The sequence below is a fragment of the Olea europaea genome, chromosome 10 (assembly GCF_002742605.1).
Source record: "Olea europaea var. sylvestris chromosome 10, O_europaea_v1, whole genome shotgun sequence".
Lineage (NCBI taxonomy): Eukaryota > Viridiplantae > Streptophyta > Magnoliopsida > Lamiales > Oleaceae > Olea > Olea europaea.
In genome coordinates, this window is record NC_036246.1 from 8,565,281 (window position 1) to 8,582,601 (window position 17,321).

Consider the following 17,321-nt stretch of genomic DNA (forward strand, 5'->3'; position numbering starts at 1 on the left):
TGTTAAAGCCAAAAACTGGAAAAAAAAAAGGTTCTATAATTTATATTGATATATAAACTTGAAATAAAAAATATTTTTATAAGAGGGGAGCATCTTTAAAACTAAAAGAAAGTTTAAGGTCTGTCCCCATTATTTCCTAATAATGCATTTCGGGATAGTAAATTGCTCGACAATGTGTGGTTAAAAAATAAAAAAAAAATTTGAATTTTTGTGTAATATTATTTTATTGAAAAATGTGTGATTGAAAACAACAAAGAAAAATATATTTTGAAAAGAATGAGAATCAAACAATGGCATGTCTCTATAATTTGCTGTGAAGTAAAAAATAAAAAAATAATAATAAAACAAAATGAGCCCAAATTTTTTTTAAATTCTTTTTTTGTAAAAATTAAATTTAGGAAATTGGAGCCATGAACCTTCCTTCCATATCGTTTGGCCAGATGGACTTCTGATACAGATAGAATAAACACATATGTAGAATACACAGCCTTGTCACTTACTTTTGTTTTTGAAATCCTATGCATGTTTATCTCATCCACAAGCATTCCAACGATGTTTCAATTCTTCGGTAGCGAACTTTTTGATAGCATAGAAATACCACTCGCAATAAACTTAAGTTCCGTTTGGTACACATTAATGTAAAAATGAGAATGAAAAATACAGTCGTTACGAACCCACACAAGAGATAGAAAGTTAAATATGGTGACTGAATGTGATAGATAATGATCACATATTTCATTTTAATGAGTAAAAAATGAGAAACAAACGAGACTTATATTTTTCCCTTTAAAATAAATATTTATAAACTTCAAATAAATTCTTTAATCTCCCAAGTTGCAATCCCTATGTGAGAAGTTTTGTTATAATAGGACAGTCTCTGATATCAAAATCCCCCAAAAGGGCTGAAAAAAATAGAAAAATTCAGAAAAAGGGTCGCGCAGTTGCTATCCTCTTGGTTCCCAGACTGCAGCTCTTTTTACACCGTACCTCTATCTGTCTCCCTCTCTCTAAACACTCCAGAAATCCTTTCATTCTCTCTCTAAGATTACTCAATTCTCCATCTTCATCGTCCTCTCTCCACTGGAAACACGATATTGGAGCAAGTATAGTTAGAGTCGGTATGATATACATACATGTAGTGATATATATCGATACGGATACATATAGACGAGAATACCCTTTTGAATCCTTACAGCCCAAGCACTTGGAAACAGTCAGTTTATTCTTCCTGTTGTATATATGTTTGTGTTTGTTTACGTGTTGACTACTTGTGTTAGTTTAAAAGTTCAATTCCTCGAGTTTACTGTGCAATATTGATTTTTCTACACCTCAATTTCCTGCAGTTGTCTTGCTTATTTGTTGATTTGTCTTACATTTTTAATCAAGGGTGGGTTTTAGGTTTCTTTGTTCTTAATTTCTTGCACTGTAATGCAAATTTATTGCTGTTGCGAAATTAGTGTTTATTTTATTGTCAGAATCCATGGCGTCGTATCAGGAAGCTTCTCACTCGGAGCCCGCAAAAATGGAACAGATAATTACTGAATTCTTCGCAAAAGGCCTTCACATAATTCTTGAATCTCGGTGTCCTTATGTTTCTTCCCGTAATTATAGCTGTGAACAGGTTTTATCGTCCCCATCCCCCTCCTCATCCTCGTCTTCCTCCTCAAGTTTTTGGCCGAGGGATAAGTGGTTTAATCTATCTCTTAGGGATTGCCCTGCTGCGTTAGAAAACATTGACCTGTGGCGGCAGAGTAATTTAGAACCGATGATAATTGATGTGATTTTGGTTCAGAGGCCAGTCAACAATGACCAGATAATCTCTTCCTCAAAAAGTGGACACGCAAGGAATTTCTCTGGGAAGGAGAGGGTCTATTATAGTTCTGACAATGAGGAATTTGGCAGTGACACAAAGAGGGAAAAGATTATCGAGAGGTGGGTTTTACAGTATGAGAGTAAGAGAAGTGGTGTTTCGTCAGGGAGTAAAAGGTCAACTTGTTATTCTCACATATTGTTTAACAAATTGATATTGTTAATGAGGTCCTTGTATGCAACAGTTAGGCTTTTGCCTGCTTATAAGTTGTTTCGTGATCTTAATTCATCTGCTCAAATTCGAAGGTATAATCTTGGTCACCGAGTTTCTTCCTTTGTTGAGCCATTCACTCGTATAGAAGAGGCAGATATGCAGCGGTTTGTGTTTACTCCAGTTGACACTTCTTGCGGTAGGCTTTGCCTCTCTGTCTTGTATCATTCATCAGTATTGGATGTGAGTTCTGAGCCATCAACCCCAATATCCCCACAAGTTATACAAGAATATGTTGGAAGTCCATTGGCAGAGCCACTGAGAAAGTTTTCATCCCGTCCTATGTCTCAAATGTCCCCGGCTTCAGCTCCATTTGGGAGGCGCCATAGCTGGGGCTATGATTTGTATAGAGCATCATCACCTTTACTAAACCCATCACCCTCACCCACGTATTCTGAATCTTATGCTTCAGTATCAAAACAGCGTTCCCGTCTTCCTCCTGCAAGTTTACCTCGTCAATTATCTGAGAATACACCTGCAATTCATGTGAAAAATCCAAGTTTTGATGAGTATTGGCCTTCTCCTACATTTACGCCATCTCCGTCTGCATCACCACCCATCTACATTCCTGGCAGTCACGTCTCAAATGTTCTTTTACGGTCTGAAAGTGCCCCTGTTAGTATACCGATATCTAGTCGGGCTGGTATCTCTTCATTACCCAACAATCAAATGTTGCCTCCCTCACCTCCCATGAAAGCTACACGATCCAGTGTTGTTAAGACAGATGCACGTTCTGGCCTGTACAAGACCAGCTCAACAGCTGACAAGGTATTCATTATGATTATCATGTGTAAAATTCCTTTCCCTTCTCTTCAAGTACTTCAATCAACACTTCTTTTTGTTTGTCACAGTTGCTCTCTTTCGAGAAAGATGAGGTTGGAAGAATGTCCAGGGTGGAATCTTCATCAAATATCTCGCCACCTAAATCATTCTCTAGAAGCTCCAGTAGGTTCTCTTATCAGGATGATTATGATGATTCTGAGTTTTCTGGACCGTTTGTTGTGGATGATGATGACATGACAGATCTAGGTACCAGGTAATCATACGCCATTCTTGGTTGAAATTTGGTAAATTTAGGATCAAGGCATATGTTGCTCAATTGTTATATGGATAATTCATGAGTGCATGAATTTGTTGTCTTGCTATTGTTGTTGATGTTTGAATCAGAAATTTAGCACCCTGGTTATATATAAGATCTAATCAAAAGGTTGATGCTCAGAGAGGTAGCAAATTTATCAACTTGAAATATTGTGTTCCAACCAAGCTGAAAACTGATTAAGTATTCCACGATAAGAGACATAAGTGAATAAAGATGAAAATACTATCCAAATAACTGATACGTATAGAATTATAGCATACATAGAAGCAAGTCAACCTTGATAGTGATCTGGCATATGTACCATGCTTTTAAAAACTGTATGCACCTTGATCTTGAAATTATGCATGAAAAGGTACTAAAAAAGCTGTTTACCACGGTGTTTAGATAATTGTATACTGAACCTGTCATCTCATTTCTGTTTTTATTGACAAAAGGAAGGTTTTTAGATAGTCACGTGTAGGAGTATTGCATCTAGAACCTTGGACTGGACTATCTCACCAATTATGAGAGCTTATGTTTAGTTATTTTGCTGAGACAAACTAGTTCAAACTAAGGTGGGTATATGTGTTGCAAAATTGTCGGGTTGCAGGGACAGACCAAATAGGAGATGTGGCAAGGGGCCTCCCTCTGCGAGAAACTGAGAATCTCTGTAGTACGGACACTTCAATTAGGGTAGCATGTCCGTGTCCAACACGTATCAATACCGACACTCCTCGGACACTATACCGTAAATATTTTTCATTTTTTATTAAAAATATTATATATTTGTAACTTAAAATTATTAGTAGATAACAAATAGATACTTATATTTAAAAAATTTCAATAAAAAAATTAATAATAAGTATAAAACTAAACTTATACTATATAAATGAAGGTTTTTAAAGAATTTAATCTACGTGTCAGCAACGTGTTGTGTCGATACTTTTTGAAAAATCATGTGTCGACGTATCCGACACGTATCGTGTCAGACACACGTGTCCGTGTCGGTACATCATAGCTGATAATAGTAAAGTACTGCTGTCCATATAACATTTGTAGCATGATGCCTTCATCCTTATGCCTCAAGATTTTTGTAGCATTTGTTTTACTCTAGATATTGATTATTGATAGATATTGTCCAAATGGTCAAGACCCTGTTGTTAGATAATATGACCGAATAAGTTTTAGCACTGCTGAATCTGGAGTTAGATATCCAGCCAAGATTCAGTATCAATTGTCAAAACATTTTTGTATATTTGGAATGCTCTATCTCTATGTGTTGATATTTTGATATTTTTGAAAACAATCTTGATAGAATCTGGTGGCTGAATATTGTCACTTTCCATGATGACCTTCATCAGTATTACAGCATGCGAGCAGATTATTTGTAGACATGATGTCTTTGCTTCTATTAATTGTACTTATGGATGCTGTCAGCTTGGATATTTGACAGTGCAACTAACTCCTATGATGTCTATTAATCCGAATACTTGTGATAATTGTAATCTCATACTTTTTAATATCTCCACTGCAACTTCATTCTTATTCTATACCTTCTTTTTGATGAGAAATCAATGCACTGTAAATCGATCTAAGACAGTTGTGATGCATAGTTTGCTTTCCTCTAGAAATTCCTTCACGATTCTATTAATTTCTACAATTTAAACACTTCCTAAATTAAAGAAAGTTCATTTGAACACCTGATGAGATGATAGATGTTACCCTATAATCCATTTAAAGACACATGTAAAAACTGTGATCAAGCCTCCTGAAGCAGGAACATACCTATTTGACAATGAACAATATGGCTGTAGATGTTTCAGTGTCTACTTTCCACACCTTCTTGCCTCCGGCATAGATCTCTGAACATCAATAAAATTTCATTGATTTTCTGTCTAGGGACAAGTATTTTTATGTTTTGGTTTTTTGAGAGTTCTATCTGCCAGCTGATAATTCAATAGTTTGGCATTCTTGAACATGTGATTTCCTACTATTTTTCTAGGAGTGGGGATATGTGTATTCCAATGATATGAAGGTTCGTCTTCTTCTTTTGTACAACTCCAGCACTCTAAATACTTGTTTCTATCGCACAATCATTAATTTTAATGCTGGCAATGCGTTCCTGATGAGAACCAACATATTAAGCCAAAACGATGCCTAATATCTGAAATTCACTTTTCTAAAACATTCACCATCCTTTAGTCAAGCTCCTCCTCTTGAGATGATTTAAGTTCTACCAGTTCCTGTCCCATCCAGAACTCGTAAAAGTCCTATTTTTTCTGATCTTTTCAGCCTCAGTAATTTTGATTGTGTTAATCTAAATTCTCATTTTCATTGCATAATGCTGGCAAATAAGTTAAATGTGTAGTTGTCCTACAATAACAGTTCTTGCTAATTTTACAGCTACTTATTGTGTTTTTGTTAGGTAATCAAGTTCTTCTATTAGCTTTGTATTATCTAGAACTGCAATCAAATGGAAACATTGGAATAACTGTTTTTTTTCTTTTGCAATCCTTAATTAACTTCTAGCAAAAATCATTCATGCATCCCCCTTGTGGAAATGATTTGGTGGATTCTGTACACTGCTGAATTCCTGTCTTAAGATTTGGATACCTGTAAAGCCAGTAACACGAGCGGATCAAAAGAAAAATCAAGAGCAAAAGTTTATCTCGTGTACGAGTCTATTCTCTTGTAGATTTTCAATTCCAGCTTTCCTTACAATGTTATTTCCTGCCAATCTGGGATAACTTAAAAATCCTCGGAAAATCCTTCAGTTGTATGTGTTAGCTCTTCTTGTCTTGTTTTAATTAAAGACTTTCAGGTCTTGTAATCGGTGGAATAGTGCACTAATTGCAACGGTTTGTTTACCTTAGTTATCTGGAAGTCATTTCTTTAAGGCTTAGGGATGCAAAAAGACCCACTGGTACCCAACACTAAATGGGTCGGGGATTCTCACTTAATTAGCTCTGTGGGGGCGGGGATGGGACCATGGTGCCAGCCCCGTTTATAATAAAAAAAATCCCCACAATATCATGCAAGCTCGCTCTATTTCTATTATAATTTTTCTTAAGAAAAAAGGAAAATTGATGGGGGAAAAATCTAAACGGGGATGTGGGGATCCCCGTCCCGTCCCATCCTGCCTTAGGCCAGGATCCAGACGGGGATGACGGCGATGGTAATGCCATCCCTGCTTTGGTTATTCCACAAAGAGGTACAAATACTTGGAGAGAAGGTCTTTTTCTTGTGGTAGCTTTCTGCAGTTTTGGTTGTCCCGGAATGCCCCTGTAGTCTTTTTAATGCTAAATGCCTCTGTCCGCTTGTCGTTCAAGTGCTGGAAAAAAACATATAGCCGTTACTTCCATAAAAGCTCATCTGATTCCTGAATATGCTTCGCTTCTCTCCCTCAGCTACGCTCCTTGGCTGTCCTAGTTGGGAGCACAGGAATGTAGTATAAAACGAATTCTTGCTGCATGTTACACCCCGAAGCATGTCTTAGAATTAATAGAATTTCAAGCTTGTTCTTCCAAGATTAGAGCATGAGAGTGGTAGTCGTGGCTTTATTGCACAAATTATACAACTGAATTTAGTGTCCAAAAAAATGCACAAGAGTCTTCATCTATATGGTCTACCTATTTTTTTGCTAGAAGGAGCTCGCCTCATCATCAAATTGATTTCAGTCTTTCATTTAACTAAACTGTTATAGATATCAGTACTTAAACCTGTACTAGCATGTTTGGCAGGACGGATTGGACGGGACTTGATAGTAGTAAGGGGAAAAAAATTAAAACATTGTACATTGCTCTGTTCAATTGTTCGGTCCGGTCTTATGCAGTACTCTATGCCAGACATATCCTACTTGTGAAACAAACTGACATCCTTGTTGTGTTACCAGACCTGGTTCATTTGATCAGCCGGGGCACCCATCCGGATCCCGTGAGAAGGGCAGCCTTTTTCCAGTTAGAAAATCTCAACATGCAGCAGTTGGTACTCTAGTTCAAATGTTGAAGAAGGCACCATCTCTTCACCAAGACATCTCTGTTACATCGAATTTGTTGCAAGGCTCCAAACATGAGATGCCGAAAAACAGCAATCAGGATCCTGATGAAATTTCTTCGACACCAAGGGAACAGCAGTCAACTTCTGTGAATTTTGCTTCTTCTGGACTCGTTTCACCCAAGACTACGGCTGATGCTCTAGAGGAACTTTGTGAATATAAAGAAATGAAAAACTCGATGCTAAAGCAAGGTAAAAGTCCTCAAGCTTAAGCAGCTTCTGCTCCTCCCTTGAAGGATTTTCCTGCGAAGATAATATAGGATTTTGAATTTATCTTGCTATATCTTGAAAATTTGCGAGGAAAATTTTTCAGGGGTTGAGGTTCCATTCCATATTGCTTGAGAAGCAGTTGATGTGGACCAATTTCTTTCTGTACATATTTTTGAGCCAATGCATTATGATTCTGACACGAGGCCTATCTAGTATGTAAATATAACGGTTCACGTGTCTACAAAACTGGATATTTAAATCGAATTCATTATGGTGTTTTAGTTGTATAGAACTTTCAAAAATCTAAAGTTGGTTAATGGATATGTAATGCTTGGAATTGATGTACAAAGTTGTATACTTACATATGTATAAAGATTATTGAGGCTGGATGTGCATTTTATGATATGCCATTTTTGAAGTTTTCACAGAGCCTATGAATATGGGTTTATCTTAGAGCAGGCCCTTCTGAGATCGATGTATTTCTTAAATGACCCCATTTATTTGTTTTTTTCATAAGACGATTTTCCTTCTCCGTTGCTTAAGCCCTATTTTTTCGGAAGAATGAATTTTTGAATAGTGTATAGATGGGAAATGTGTGGTTAAAAAATAAGGAAAAATTTGGGATTTACGTCTAATATTATTTTATTGAAAAATGTGTGGTTGAAATGATGTTAAAATATTGTTGAAAAATGTATATTTCCAAAAAGAACGGGGCTCAAACAAGGGCTAAGGTAAGTAAATAAATTCCCTTATAATTGGACGGAAGATCCAGACCATTATATATATATATATATATATATATAATTTTTACACAATTTTATATTTATTAGTTATAGTTGTAAATTCTTCTCTTCTATGAAGCTTTCTTGCTGAAAAGAATAAAAATCATTTGCGACAGGCAATATTATAATTACGTACGCATTCTTAACAATTTTTAAGTTGTACAACAACTTAAAATGAATAAGAAATTTTTTTTAACTATAAAAATAACAACTAATATTATAAATTTATTTTAATTTATTGTTTTCAAGTTTGATTTATTGAACAACTTTTTTTAATAAATACATAAATAAAAAGTAGTTCTTTGAAAGATTAAGAAAATATTTCTTTTATTAGCAATTATCCTAAAATTCATTGTTTAAAAAAAAAAAAAGGAAAAAATGTCTAAATTACTAATTTACTAGTTTTCTTCACTCATGAAATTTACAAAACTAATTCTTGATTATACTAAACTATATATTTTATTAAAATTCTACCTCATCCTCCAAAAAACAAAATTATTATGGGGGTCAATAAATAGGTCAAATGCAATATGTAAAGAAAAAACCTAGGAAGAGACATTTTTCCACTACTAATAAATTAAAAATAATAATAAACTCATGTAATTAAGTGGATTATGATTTGAGCTTATTTGTTTTATGTGGAGAAGGTCTTATCTTGACTTTAATTAGTGTGCTCATGATTCCACTTCTCAAATTAATAATATTTTGATTTTTTCAAAACAGTATTTTGGTTGGTATGGCAGCTTTCTTTCTGCAATATTCTTTTTAAAAGGTTCCAATTATACTAATATATATATATATATATATATATATATATTTATTTATTTATTTATAATTATAAAGTGTGTTTCGTGTCCAACAAAAAAATGTTCAGATACAATGAATGAAAGGTGAGTAGATTATTGATTCGAAGTAATGTTTATTGAAGATGTATTTCACAAATATAATCGATGGAGAAGGTTTGACCACATAAATAAGCATCTTAGGGAAATAAAATTCCGCTATCAAATGATGTCCTCGTAACTTTTACTTATTTCTAAAATTAATTCATTCGTAGGTCACAATATGAAAACAATACTTAAAAGGGGCAAGAAATAATCAACAAAATGTTTTGTAGATGTAACTTTGCACTCCTTTATTTATTAAGCCCTTCTTTGATAATCATTAACATAATTTTTTTTAAAATTCATTTTTAATTATGCATTCTCAAAATAAAATATTCTATACATAAACCTAAAATTTTTTCTACTGTTTAATCACACATTCTCAAGGAAATACTATTTTAAAATTCATTTTTTTAGGGTGTTTTTGAGCTCTATTCTTTTTGAATAATGTATTTTGAAATTTTAGATTGATGGCAAATGTGTCATGAAAAAGAAAGAATATTTTTTTTTGTTTGAATATAATATTATCGTAATGAAGAATATGTCATTAAAAAGAAAAGAGAAAATGTATTTTAGAAAAAATGAGAATCAAACACCACCAAAAATAAACTCATTTTAATGGTTTTCGAGGCTAAGTTTTTGGTCACTTAAAATAGAATTAATTGTTCTAATGGTTATTGAACTTAGGTCCGTGTTTTCGATTACTCACTGAAATTTAAAATGTCAAGTTTTAGCTATTGAATTTTGAAAAATATTGTACGTCACTCACTAGCATAACTATTGAATTTTAAAAAATGTCGAATTTACAGTGAATAATGTACAATATTTTTCAAAGTTCAATGGTTAAAACTTGACATTTTAAATTTCAGTGAGTAATCGAATACATTAATCTAAGTTCAATCACTAAAACTCAACATTTTAAATTTTAGCTATCAATTAAAGACATGAACTTAAGTTCGGTAACTATTAGAATAATTAACTCCTTAAAATAATAATTGAAAGAGAATGACAAGTGCTGATAAGTATGTTCATTTTGTTTTAGTAGGCCAATTCACATGTACATTACATAATTTGATGTGACTGCTCGTTGGGATCATTGACTCTCATTTACTAAACCAACAAGTACATTTCAATTTTGGATTTTTCTTAACCATTATAGAATTACAATCTCGTCCAATTATAGTAGTATATATAATAATAAAATAATGCTCTATTATAATTAGCATTAATTTTTATCTTTAAATAATGCTTAATTTGGAAAACGTAGTTAAAATGGTTGGAAAAATAACTTCAAGAACATGTAAATATCAAAAAAATTATTCAAGAAACTTGATTCCAAGATCTACTAATAAATTTGATTCACGTTTTAATTAATTTGAATTAATCATATAAAAGGGATACTGAAATTATCCTCGAGCATGATTAGTTCAAAATTCCAAGTCATAGGCCAAACCATTACAATATTTGAACCAAATTCAGATCAATTCGAGATTGTACATATTAGTTTCCACTCGTTCCTCTGAAGACCAAAAATCGTCTCTTAAATCATATAAATCACCTAAGTAATATTATTTCAATTTCCTGCAATTACATCCTCTTAACTCGTCAAATGATTAGATTCAGATTTAAATGGTTTTTTCATAAGCTTGTTTTTCTTAAACAACTTTTTTCATGATACGATCGCAGAACTTATATTCAAGCATCCCGAATATCAAATTCAAATTTAAACTGCTCTCTAATGAAGAACTTCGAGGAACTTATTAACCCACTCTACTTAATTCTCGATTGAAATATTAGTTATATCTATTTGTGCTTCTCAACGTAAACACATGACTCATATTACTATAAAGTGATCGAGTGCATTTCATTGTATGCTCATAAAATTAACGCAACTACTTAAAAAGTGATTGAGTGCATTTCCTTCTATGATTAAAAACAACTAAAACAATAATATACTGCAAATTGTAGGGGTTGTTACATGTCTGTGACATTGCATCAAGTATAGATTAAACCTTGATCTTATGTGCTATATCTATATTATAATTATGAGATGCTACTCTTAAAAAATCGTCCCGACAACCTTTCGTCAACTTAAATTATGGCTTTAATACAAATTCGAACCCACTTTATTCCCAAATTCAATTGTGTTATGCTTGGCATATTCTTTCAAGAGTCTAGAATATTGGCTAAATATGCCCTGATAATAGGCTAATACGTGCTTAATATGATTACATTGGTTCACAAGGATTTTAGGGTTGTTCTATATTTCTATGCTGGACCATAATTAGTAATATAGATAATGTCTATCTTCTAATCAAGCACATTAAGTATATAATAATTGAGCGAAATTATGACTCATGCATTGTAGAAGAATAATTTCTTTGGAAATTATTTAAGTAGAAGTTTTTATAGTTTCATGTTCTTCCTCAATAGTTGTCTCTATCAGCGACTTAAACAATTTAGGGATTTTAAGAAAAGAAAATTTAGGAGGCCATTTCGAAAGCAATGACGTTTGTTTGTAAATGAAACTTACTATAATGGACAACAACTCCGGTGGTAATCTTGAATTATAAATTTTAATTGATATTTTGTTGTCAATGCACTTTCCTTTGGCAATATTTATTTATTATAAATTTTTCATATATTCTTTGCAACGAAGGGTCCGATCTCTAGCCTTCGAGATGAAGTGAGAGACCAACCACCACAAAGCTCTTTCAGTCGGGTCTGGATCTGTCTCCAATCCCTTATCCGGATTCTTTTCTAGAGGGTTCCCTTCCCGAAAGCGAATCTCTATCCGTAGTGGGATTGACCCAGCATAGGGGAAAGGGGGTGAACCGGTCCTCGTGATGCGAGTAAGTGCTATCAACATTGAAGAAAAAATTACCCTGTTTATATAACATAATAAAAAAAGGGTTCCTTTTTCTTGAAAAGAGAACAACTCCTTCTTTGCATCAGTTACCTTTCAAGGCTTTGGGTAGCTATGCCACCCATAGAATTTAAAGAACCTAAAGGAGTATGAGTCATTTATTCTGACTGACATAATTTATATTTGTAAATTAAATTTGTTAAAAATAAGTCAACGGAAATTGTAGTTAGTATCATATATTTTACGTTGCTTCTTTCTCCCAAAATTAATGAGGTAATTGTATATAAGACCATGTTATATGTACCGAATTTTTTTTACCTAATCCCTTGCGGACGACTCGCAATAGTGTATGGGGGTCACATTTTGGATTCTTTTTATTCACGTGGATCTCACATGCATGTGAGAAGGGGTAAAAAAATTTGGTCCTGTACAAATAGAATTATTCTTGTACAGTGATATAATAATGCGAGGTCTTAGTCTTATATAAATGCTAAAATTGTAATTTCATTAAAGCCCCCATGCAAACACGTTATATTTAATAAAATAAGTTAAATTAATAATAAGATTAATTAGAAAACACTAGTTTATAATTGACCTTCTATGTTAGGTCCTGGTCTGAGATGATGAGCAATGGCTACAGTTATTGTGCAAACAACGAATATTTACAGTTGACAAGCAAAATAAAGGCTTCCAATTGGTGGAGCCAATTAAAAGTCTGATTTTTACCATTATTTTTCGAGTTTTGTCACTGCCTTAATTGAATTTTTTTCATCTACCATACTTCCAAATCAGGCGAAAGAGAACTTTTTCCTTTTGCCTGTGAGTGGAGCCTCACATGTGAGTCTAGTATATAGAAAATGTCAATTCGTCTCTGACCATCAAATGAATCGTGAATAACTCATCCTCCCTCACTTTGAAAGGAGGGAAGTGACTCCCTCTTTACCTGATAGAAGCGGATGGATATCCGCCTACCTACAGATTTGTTTGACAAATATTTCACACATTTTTCTTTTTTAATAGTTAATACTATGTAAATCTCGTGGTCGATTTAGAAAGTTGTGCTCATTTCAGCATGTAGATATTCCAATTGAAATCTGTTATTTTAAATGACCTTAACCTGTTCAAGTCTTGTGGTTTACTTGCTAGTATACTCATAAGTTGTTATTATTCCAAGCAAAGTCTTTCTTTAAAAAAAGCTCAAGATTAATTGGTAGCACATGTTTTAAGTTTAGCAGTTATCCTCATAAAACATTAATATTATTTTAATTTTTAGTACTTTTTTAATATTAAACTCCAATATAATGAATTTTCCTATATTCCTATTCACAAGCATTGCAGGGGTTGTCCCAATGTTTGTTTTGTTTTACTAAATCAATATATAGCTCGTTTTTTACGAGTTTATATTTTATTGTGCATTTATCGAGTTTGCTGCAAAACACATACATGTTCAGAGCTCAATCTTGATTTAAAATTAAGTTATTAGGTTTTCATTTCACTCATGTACATAAACTTCAATAATTTTTTTTCATTGCACATGGAACTTTTTATGCGTGTGTAGGCTATTCTCATTCTAAAATAATATTAAAAGTTTGTTTGAGCCCCATTTTGGAACCTAAAACGTATTCGATAATAGTATTTTGATGGAGAATATGTGGCGCGCATGTTCATGTGGTATTCTCCCTCTCAAGATAGAATATGATACCACTACTTTACCTTCATTCGTTCATTATTGCGTGTGCCGAAAAATCATGTCTCTTATATTAGTATCCTTAACTAAAATCCTTGAAAGGGAAACAAGAAATGGAGAAATTAGTTGACCTAATGCTGACAACAATTCACAGGCTGCACGCCACGTGGCTGACTTGTTCTGATTCAGAACAACTGCACAGTAAAATAAGAGGTTATACTGCCGGACTCCAGAAATGATCGGCTTATTGCAAGTAAAATATAGTTATAGAAAATGACTACACTATGAAAGCTTCAATTTCCAATGAAGTTTTTAATTCTTGTGGTCAATGATAAAATTATACATCACATCAAGATTAGGCAAAGATTCTTTCCCATCTGGTTTCTTTTGAATCTGGCATCTTTCTTCATATTTTTAAATTTTTCTTGAAATTCAAAGTTTTACCAGGACAAAAGCAATTTAATTGTTTAAGAGGTTAAACGTGATGTAACCAGCCTCACATTTGAGACGCCGTGTGTTAAGAGTGTGTGTATATATATAGAGAGAAATAGAGAGATAGAGAGAGAACTTTGTAGCCTTGGCGAGTAAAAGTAATGGAGTATGAAATTATTCATTATGATTTGGAGCCAAGCTACATTGATCAAACAAACCCTTATTCCATACAAGATAAAGTTTCCAATGACATCGAAAGATTTCTCCAACTAGAGACAGATTTTATGGACCTCGATTTCATTGAAGAAGACGCCGTTTTAGGTCTTGATGAGAATATTCAAGAAACTACATTACTGGCTGCTGCTGCCTGTGAAGAAATCCTCCACAATGTAGAAACTCAAGAAGATGGTTTGGAGGGCTGCGGCTTAACTGATTTACTACTTCTGGGAGCAGAAGCTATTGAAGCAGAAAACTGGATTTTTGCTTCATCAGTGGTGACAAAACTGAATAATCTACTTTCTGATGAAGAAAATGGAGATAACCCTATTGGAAGATTGGCTTTATATTTCACTGAAGGCCTTATTTACAAGAGTCTTGATTTTCCTGAGTTGCAGGAGGAAACGTTTGGTGGAAAATCTAATCATAACACGTTTTCTGCGTTCCAAATGCTTCAAGAACTCTCTCCTTATGTGAAATTTGCACATTTCACAGCGAATCAGGCTATTCTGGAGGCGACACGGGGCCATAAGGAAGTTCATGTTATAGACTTCGATATCATGGAGGGAATTCAGTGGCCTTCTTTGATGGTTGATCTTGCAGGTACAGAAGATGCTTCTCTTAGAATCACAGCAGTAGTTACTGACCATAAAAATTTAGGTAATATTCAACAGATGAGATTGAGATTGCAGGATTTCGCGAATTCAATTAATCTTCCATTCAATTTTGATCATGTTTTCATGACGACAGAGAAAGATTTTGAAGAAATCAAGGTGGAAAATAGTACAGTAATAGCCAACTGTATGTTGCATCAGCTCCACATGCCATACAAGGACAGTGCAATGGTCAAGACATTCTTAAAAGGTGTACGAAAGCTATGTCCTAAAATTGTCATTTTAGTAGAGGAAGAACTTTTCAACTTAGATAAAGTTTCATCAATGTCTTACGTGGAGTTTTTCCGTGAGGCCCTCCACCATTATGCGGCTGTTTCTGATTCGCTTCAGTCTGGTTTCCATGGAGGTTTCAAATTAGCCGTAAAAATTATAGAACGCAAGTTCCTTAGGACGAGGATTTTAGATAGTGTGAAGCAATTTCCTTGTGAGCAAAGAGAAAGACAACTATGGAAAAATGAGTATCCTTCTATGGAGGGATTTAGGCCAATTCCACTGAGTTCTTGGAATGTGTCTCAAGCCAAGTTCTTGGTGAGTTTATTCAGTGGGAGTTATTGGGTGCAAAATGAGCGGTGCAGATTGGCTTTGTGCTGGAAATCAAGGCCTTTGACCACAGCTTCCATTTGGGTTCCCAAATCTATCGAAAATCAACGAAAAGATCAATTTCTTTTTAATAAATGATTGTATTTTAGCTTTTGATATCCATGCAGCTCGGAGGAAATTAAATTATCATTGTAACTTAGCAGCATTTTTCTTTGAATATCGAAGTTTGAAAATGCTTGCAGCTATTAATTTAATTATGCAAGTAGTTTATTAGTTGCAACTTGTAACAATTTGATGTCAACTCATGACTCATGACTTTTAATATTTTAAGATTAATAAAGAATTAATAATGTATTGGATCCCATCAAAACTCCAAAGTGAAGTGTCCTTGGATATCCGTAATTCAAGAAGTCGTCCTCACATTGCACCTTTACTAGAAAATGAAGACAGACATCTTCTATGATTATTGTATAACCAATCCTCTTCACCAATCCTTTATTTGTATGACAAGTCCTCTTCCCCTCTGTCTTGTTTATCTCATTAATGGTCGACGGTGATGGTAGCGATGATGGACTAGTGAAGACGGTGACGTAGTAATGAAGAAGGCTATATATAATTTTGTAGGTACAGGGATTATGGCGAAGTTGCCGAAGATGGTGGGTTGTGTCAACCCTAACTAAAAGTGGGGTAGGTGATCGTCCAAATTCTTGCCTTGGTGAGGTCCCCCAGTGTTTTATTTATTATACTTACAAATAATAATAAAAATTACAAAGTGAAGTTTTATGTCCTTCAAAGCGTAAAATAAGCTTTTAAAACATTTGCGACTTTTCATTTTATTTTTCTCTTCACGTTTTCAGGCTCAATCTTCTCTCTCTTTCTTTTTTTCCTTTTGCCATCTCTTTTCTTCTTTTGTCATGGAATCTTTAATATTTTATTTTATTTTCTCCGCTCGTTTAGTAATCCTCAATTGCTCACCCCCAAATTCAACCTTTGCAAATTCTCTAGCGTATATTTATAGTCTTTGACAGTAGTATTGACATGTATGATTATTTTGCTTTAATTTTTTATGCCCTCTGTTGGTCACAAATGAAAGAATCTTTCGTTTAAAATGATTTGTTAAGTTCAAAAATTATTAAACTTCAAAAACACAAGAACAAAAGGATTTTTCGATCATAAGACCCCGGAGGCTTAGCGACCCTTTTAACGCTTAGTCCCCCGTTGAGCATCCCACAAGATATAGCCTGAATCCACTATAAAGCCCTCAAAATGGGCAAGAAGGAGTACAATACAGAACCACGAAGGTTTTGACACCAATCTCTCAAGAAACTAAAAACACTCTTTACAGAACTCTCACAACTATGCCTCACTCAGAGTACAAGGATCTCACTAAGAGATTATTCAGAAAATCATCTAAAAGATGACCAATTGCACACAGAGAGTTTCAAGAACACGAAAATGAATAGAAAAATCTCACACACACTGACCCCTCTGAAACCCTAATGTTTACACTTCTTGTTTATATAAAATAAAACTAAAGGTCAGATCCAACGTTCCAGAGTGTTCCAAGTGTCACACACCCATAGAAGGCGTAAAATGATAACAAATAAAAACACGCTTTCATTCCTTCCAGAATGGTCTATGTATTGGATCATCAACCCGGTTAATTGGGCTCAACTCTCGGGCTCATCTCCAGCTGGACAATTATAGGATGGGCTTAAAAATGCAGCAACCCATATCAATAATCTCCACATTTGCTCCATTTTTAAGACTTTATATTTGTGGATTCAAGCTCTATCTGAGTTCATCTACTCTGGTTATC

General features: G+C 34.0%; 2 protein-coding genes across 4 annotated transcripts; both read left to right on the forward strand.

Moving 5' to 3' along the window:
- The first annotated feature begins 874 nt into the window (after window positions 1-874).
- Window positions 875-7,826, forward strand: LOC111401139 (autophagy-related protein 13b). 3 transcript variants are annotated; one of them, XM_023028735.1, is made up of 4 exons: window positions 875-1,118; window positions 1,476-2,848; window positions 2,932-3,116; window positions 7,051-7,826. In XM_023028735.1, the coding sequence occupies exons 2-4, from the start codon at window positions 1,481-1,483 to the stop codon at window positions 7,421-7,423; spliced, it is 1,926 nt and encodes a 641-aa protein (XP_022884503.1). In that variant the 5' UTR covers window positions 875-1,118; window positions 1,476-1,480; the 3' UTR covers window positions 7,424-7,826. The 3 variants fall into 3 exon arrangements, with proteins under 3 accessions (XP_022884503.1, XP_022884501.1, XP_022884502.1); XM_023028733.1 differs by having other exon boundaries at window positions 888-1,213; XM_023028734.1 differs by having other exon boundaries at window positions 889-1,099.
- A 6,407-nt stretch (window positions 7,827-14,233) lies between these two features.
- LOC111402632 (nodulation-signaling pathway 2 protein-like) lies at window positions 14,234-15,750 on the forward strand. The gene has a single exon (XM_023031007.1). The coding sequence runs from the start codon at window positions 14,234-14,236 to the stop codon at window positions 15,638-15,640; it is 1,407 nt and encodes a 468-aa protein (XP_022886775.1). The 3' UTR covers window positions 15,641-15,750.
- The last annotated feature ends 1,571 nt before the right edge of the window (window positions 15,751-17,321 follow it).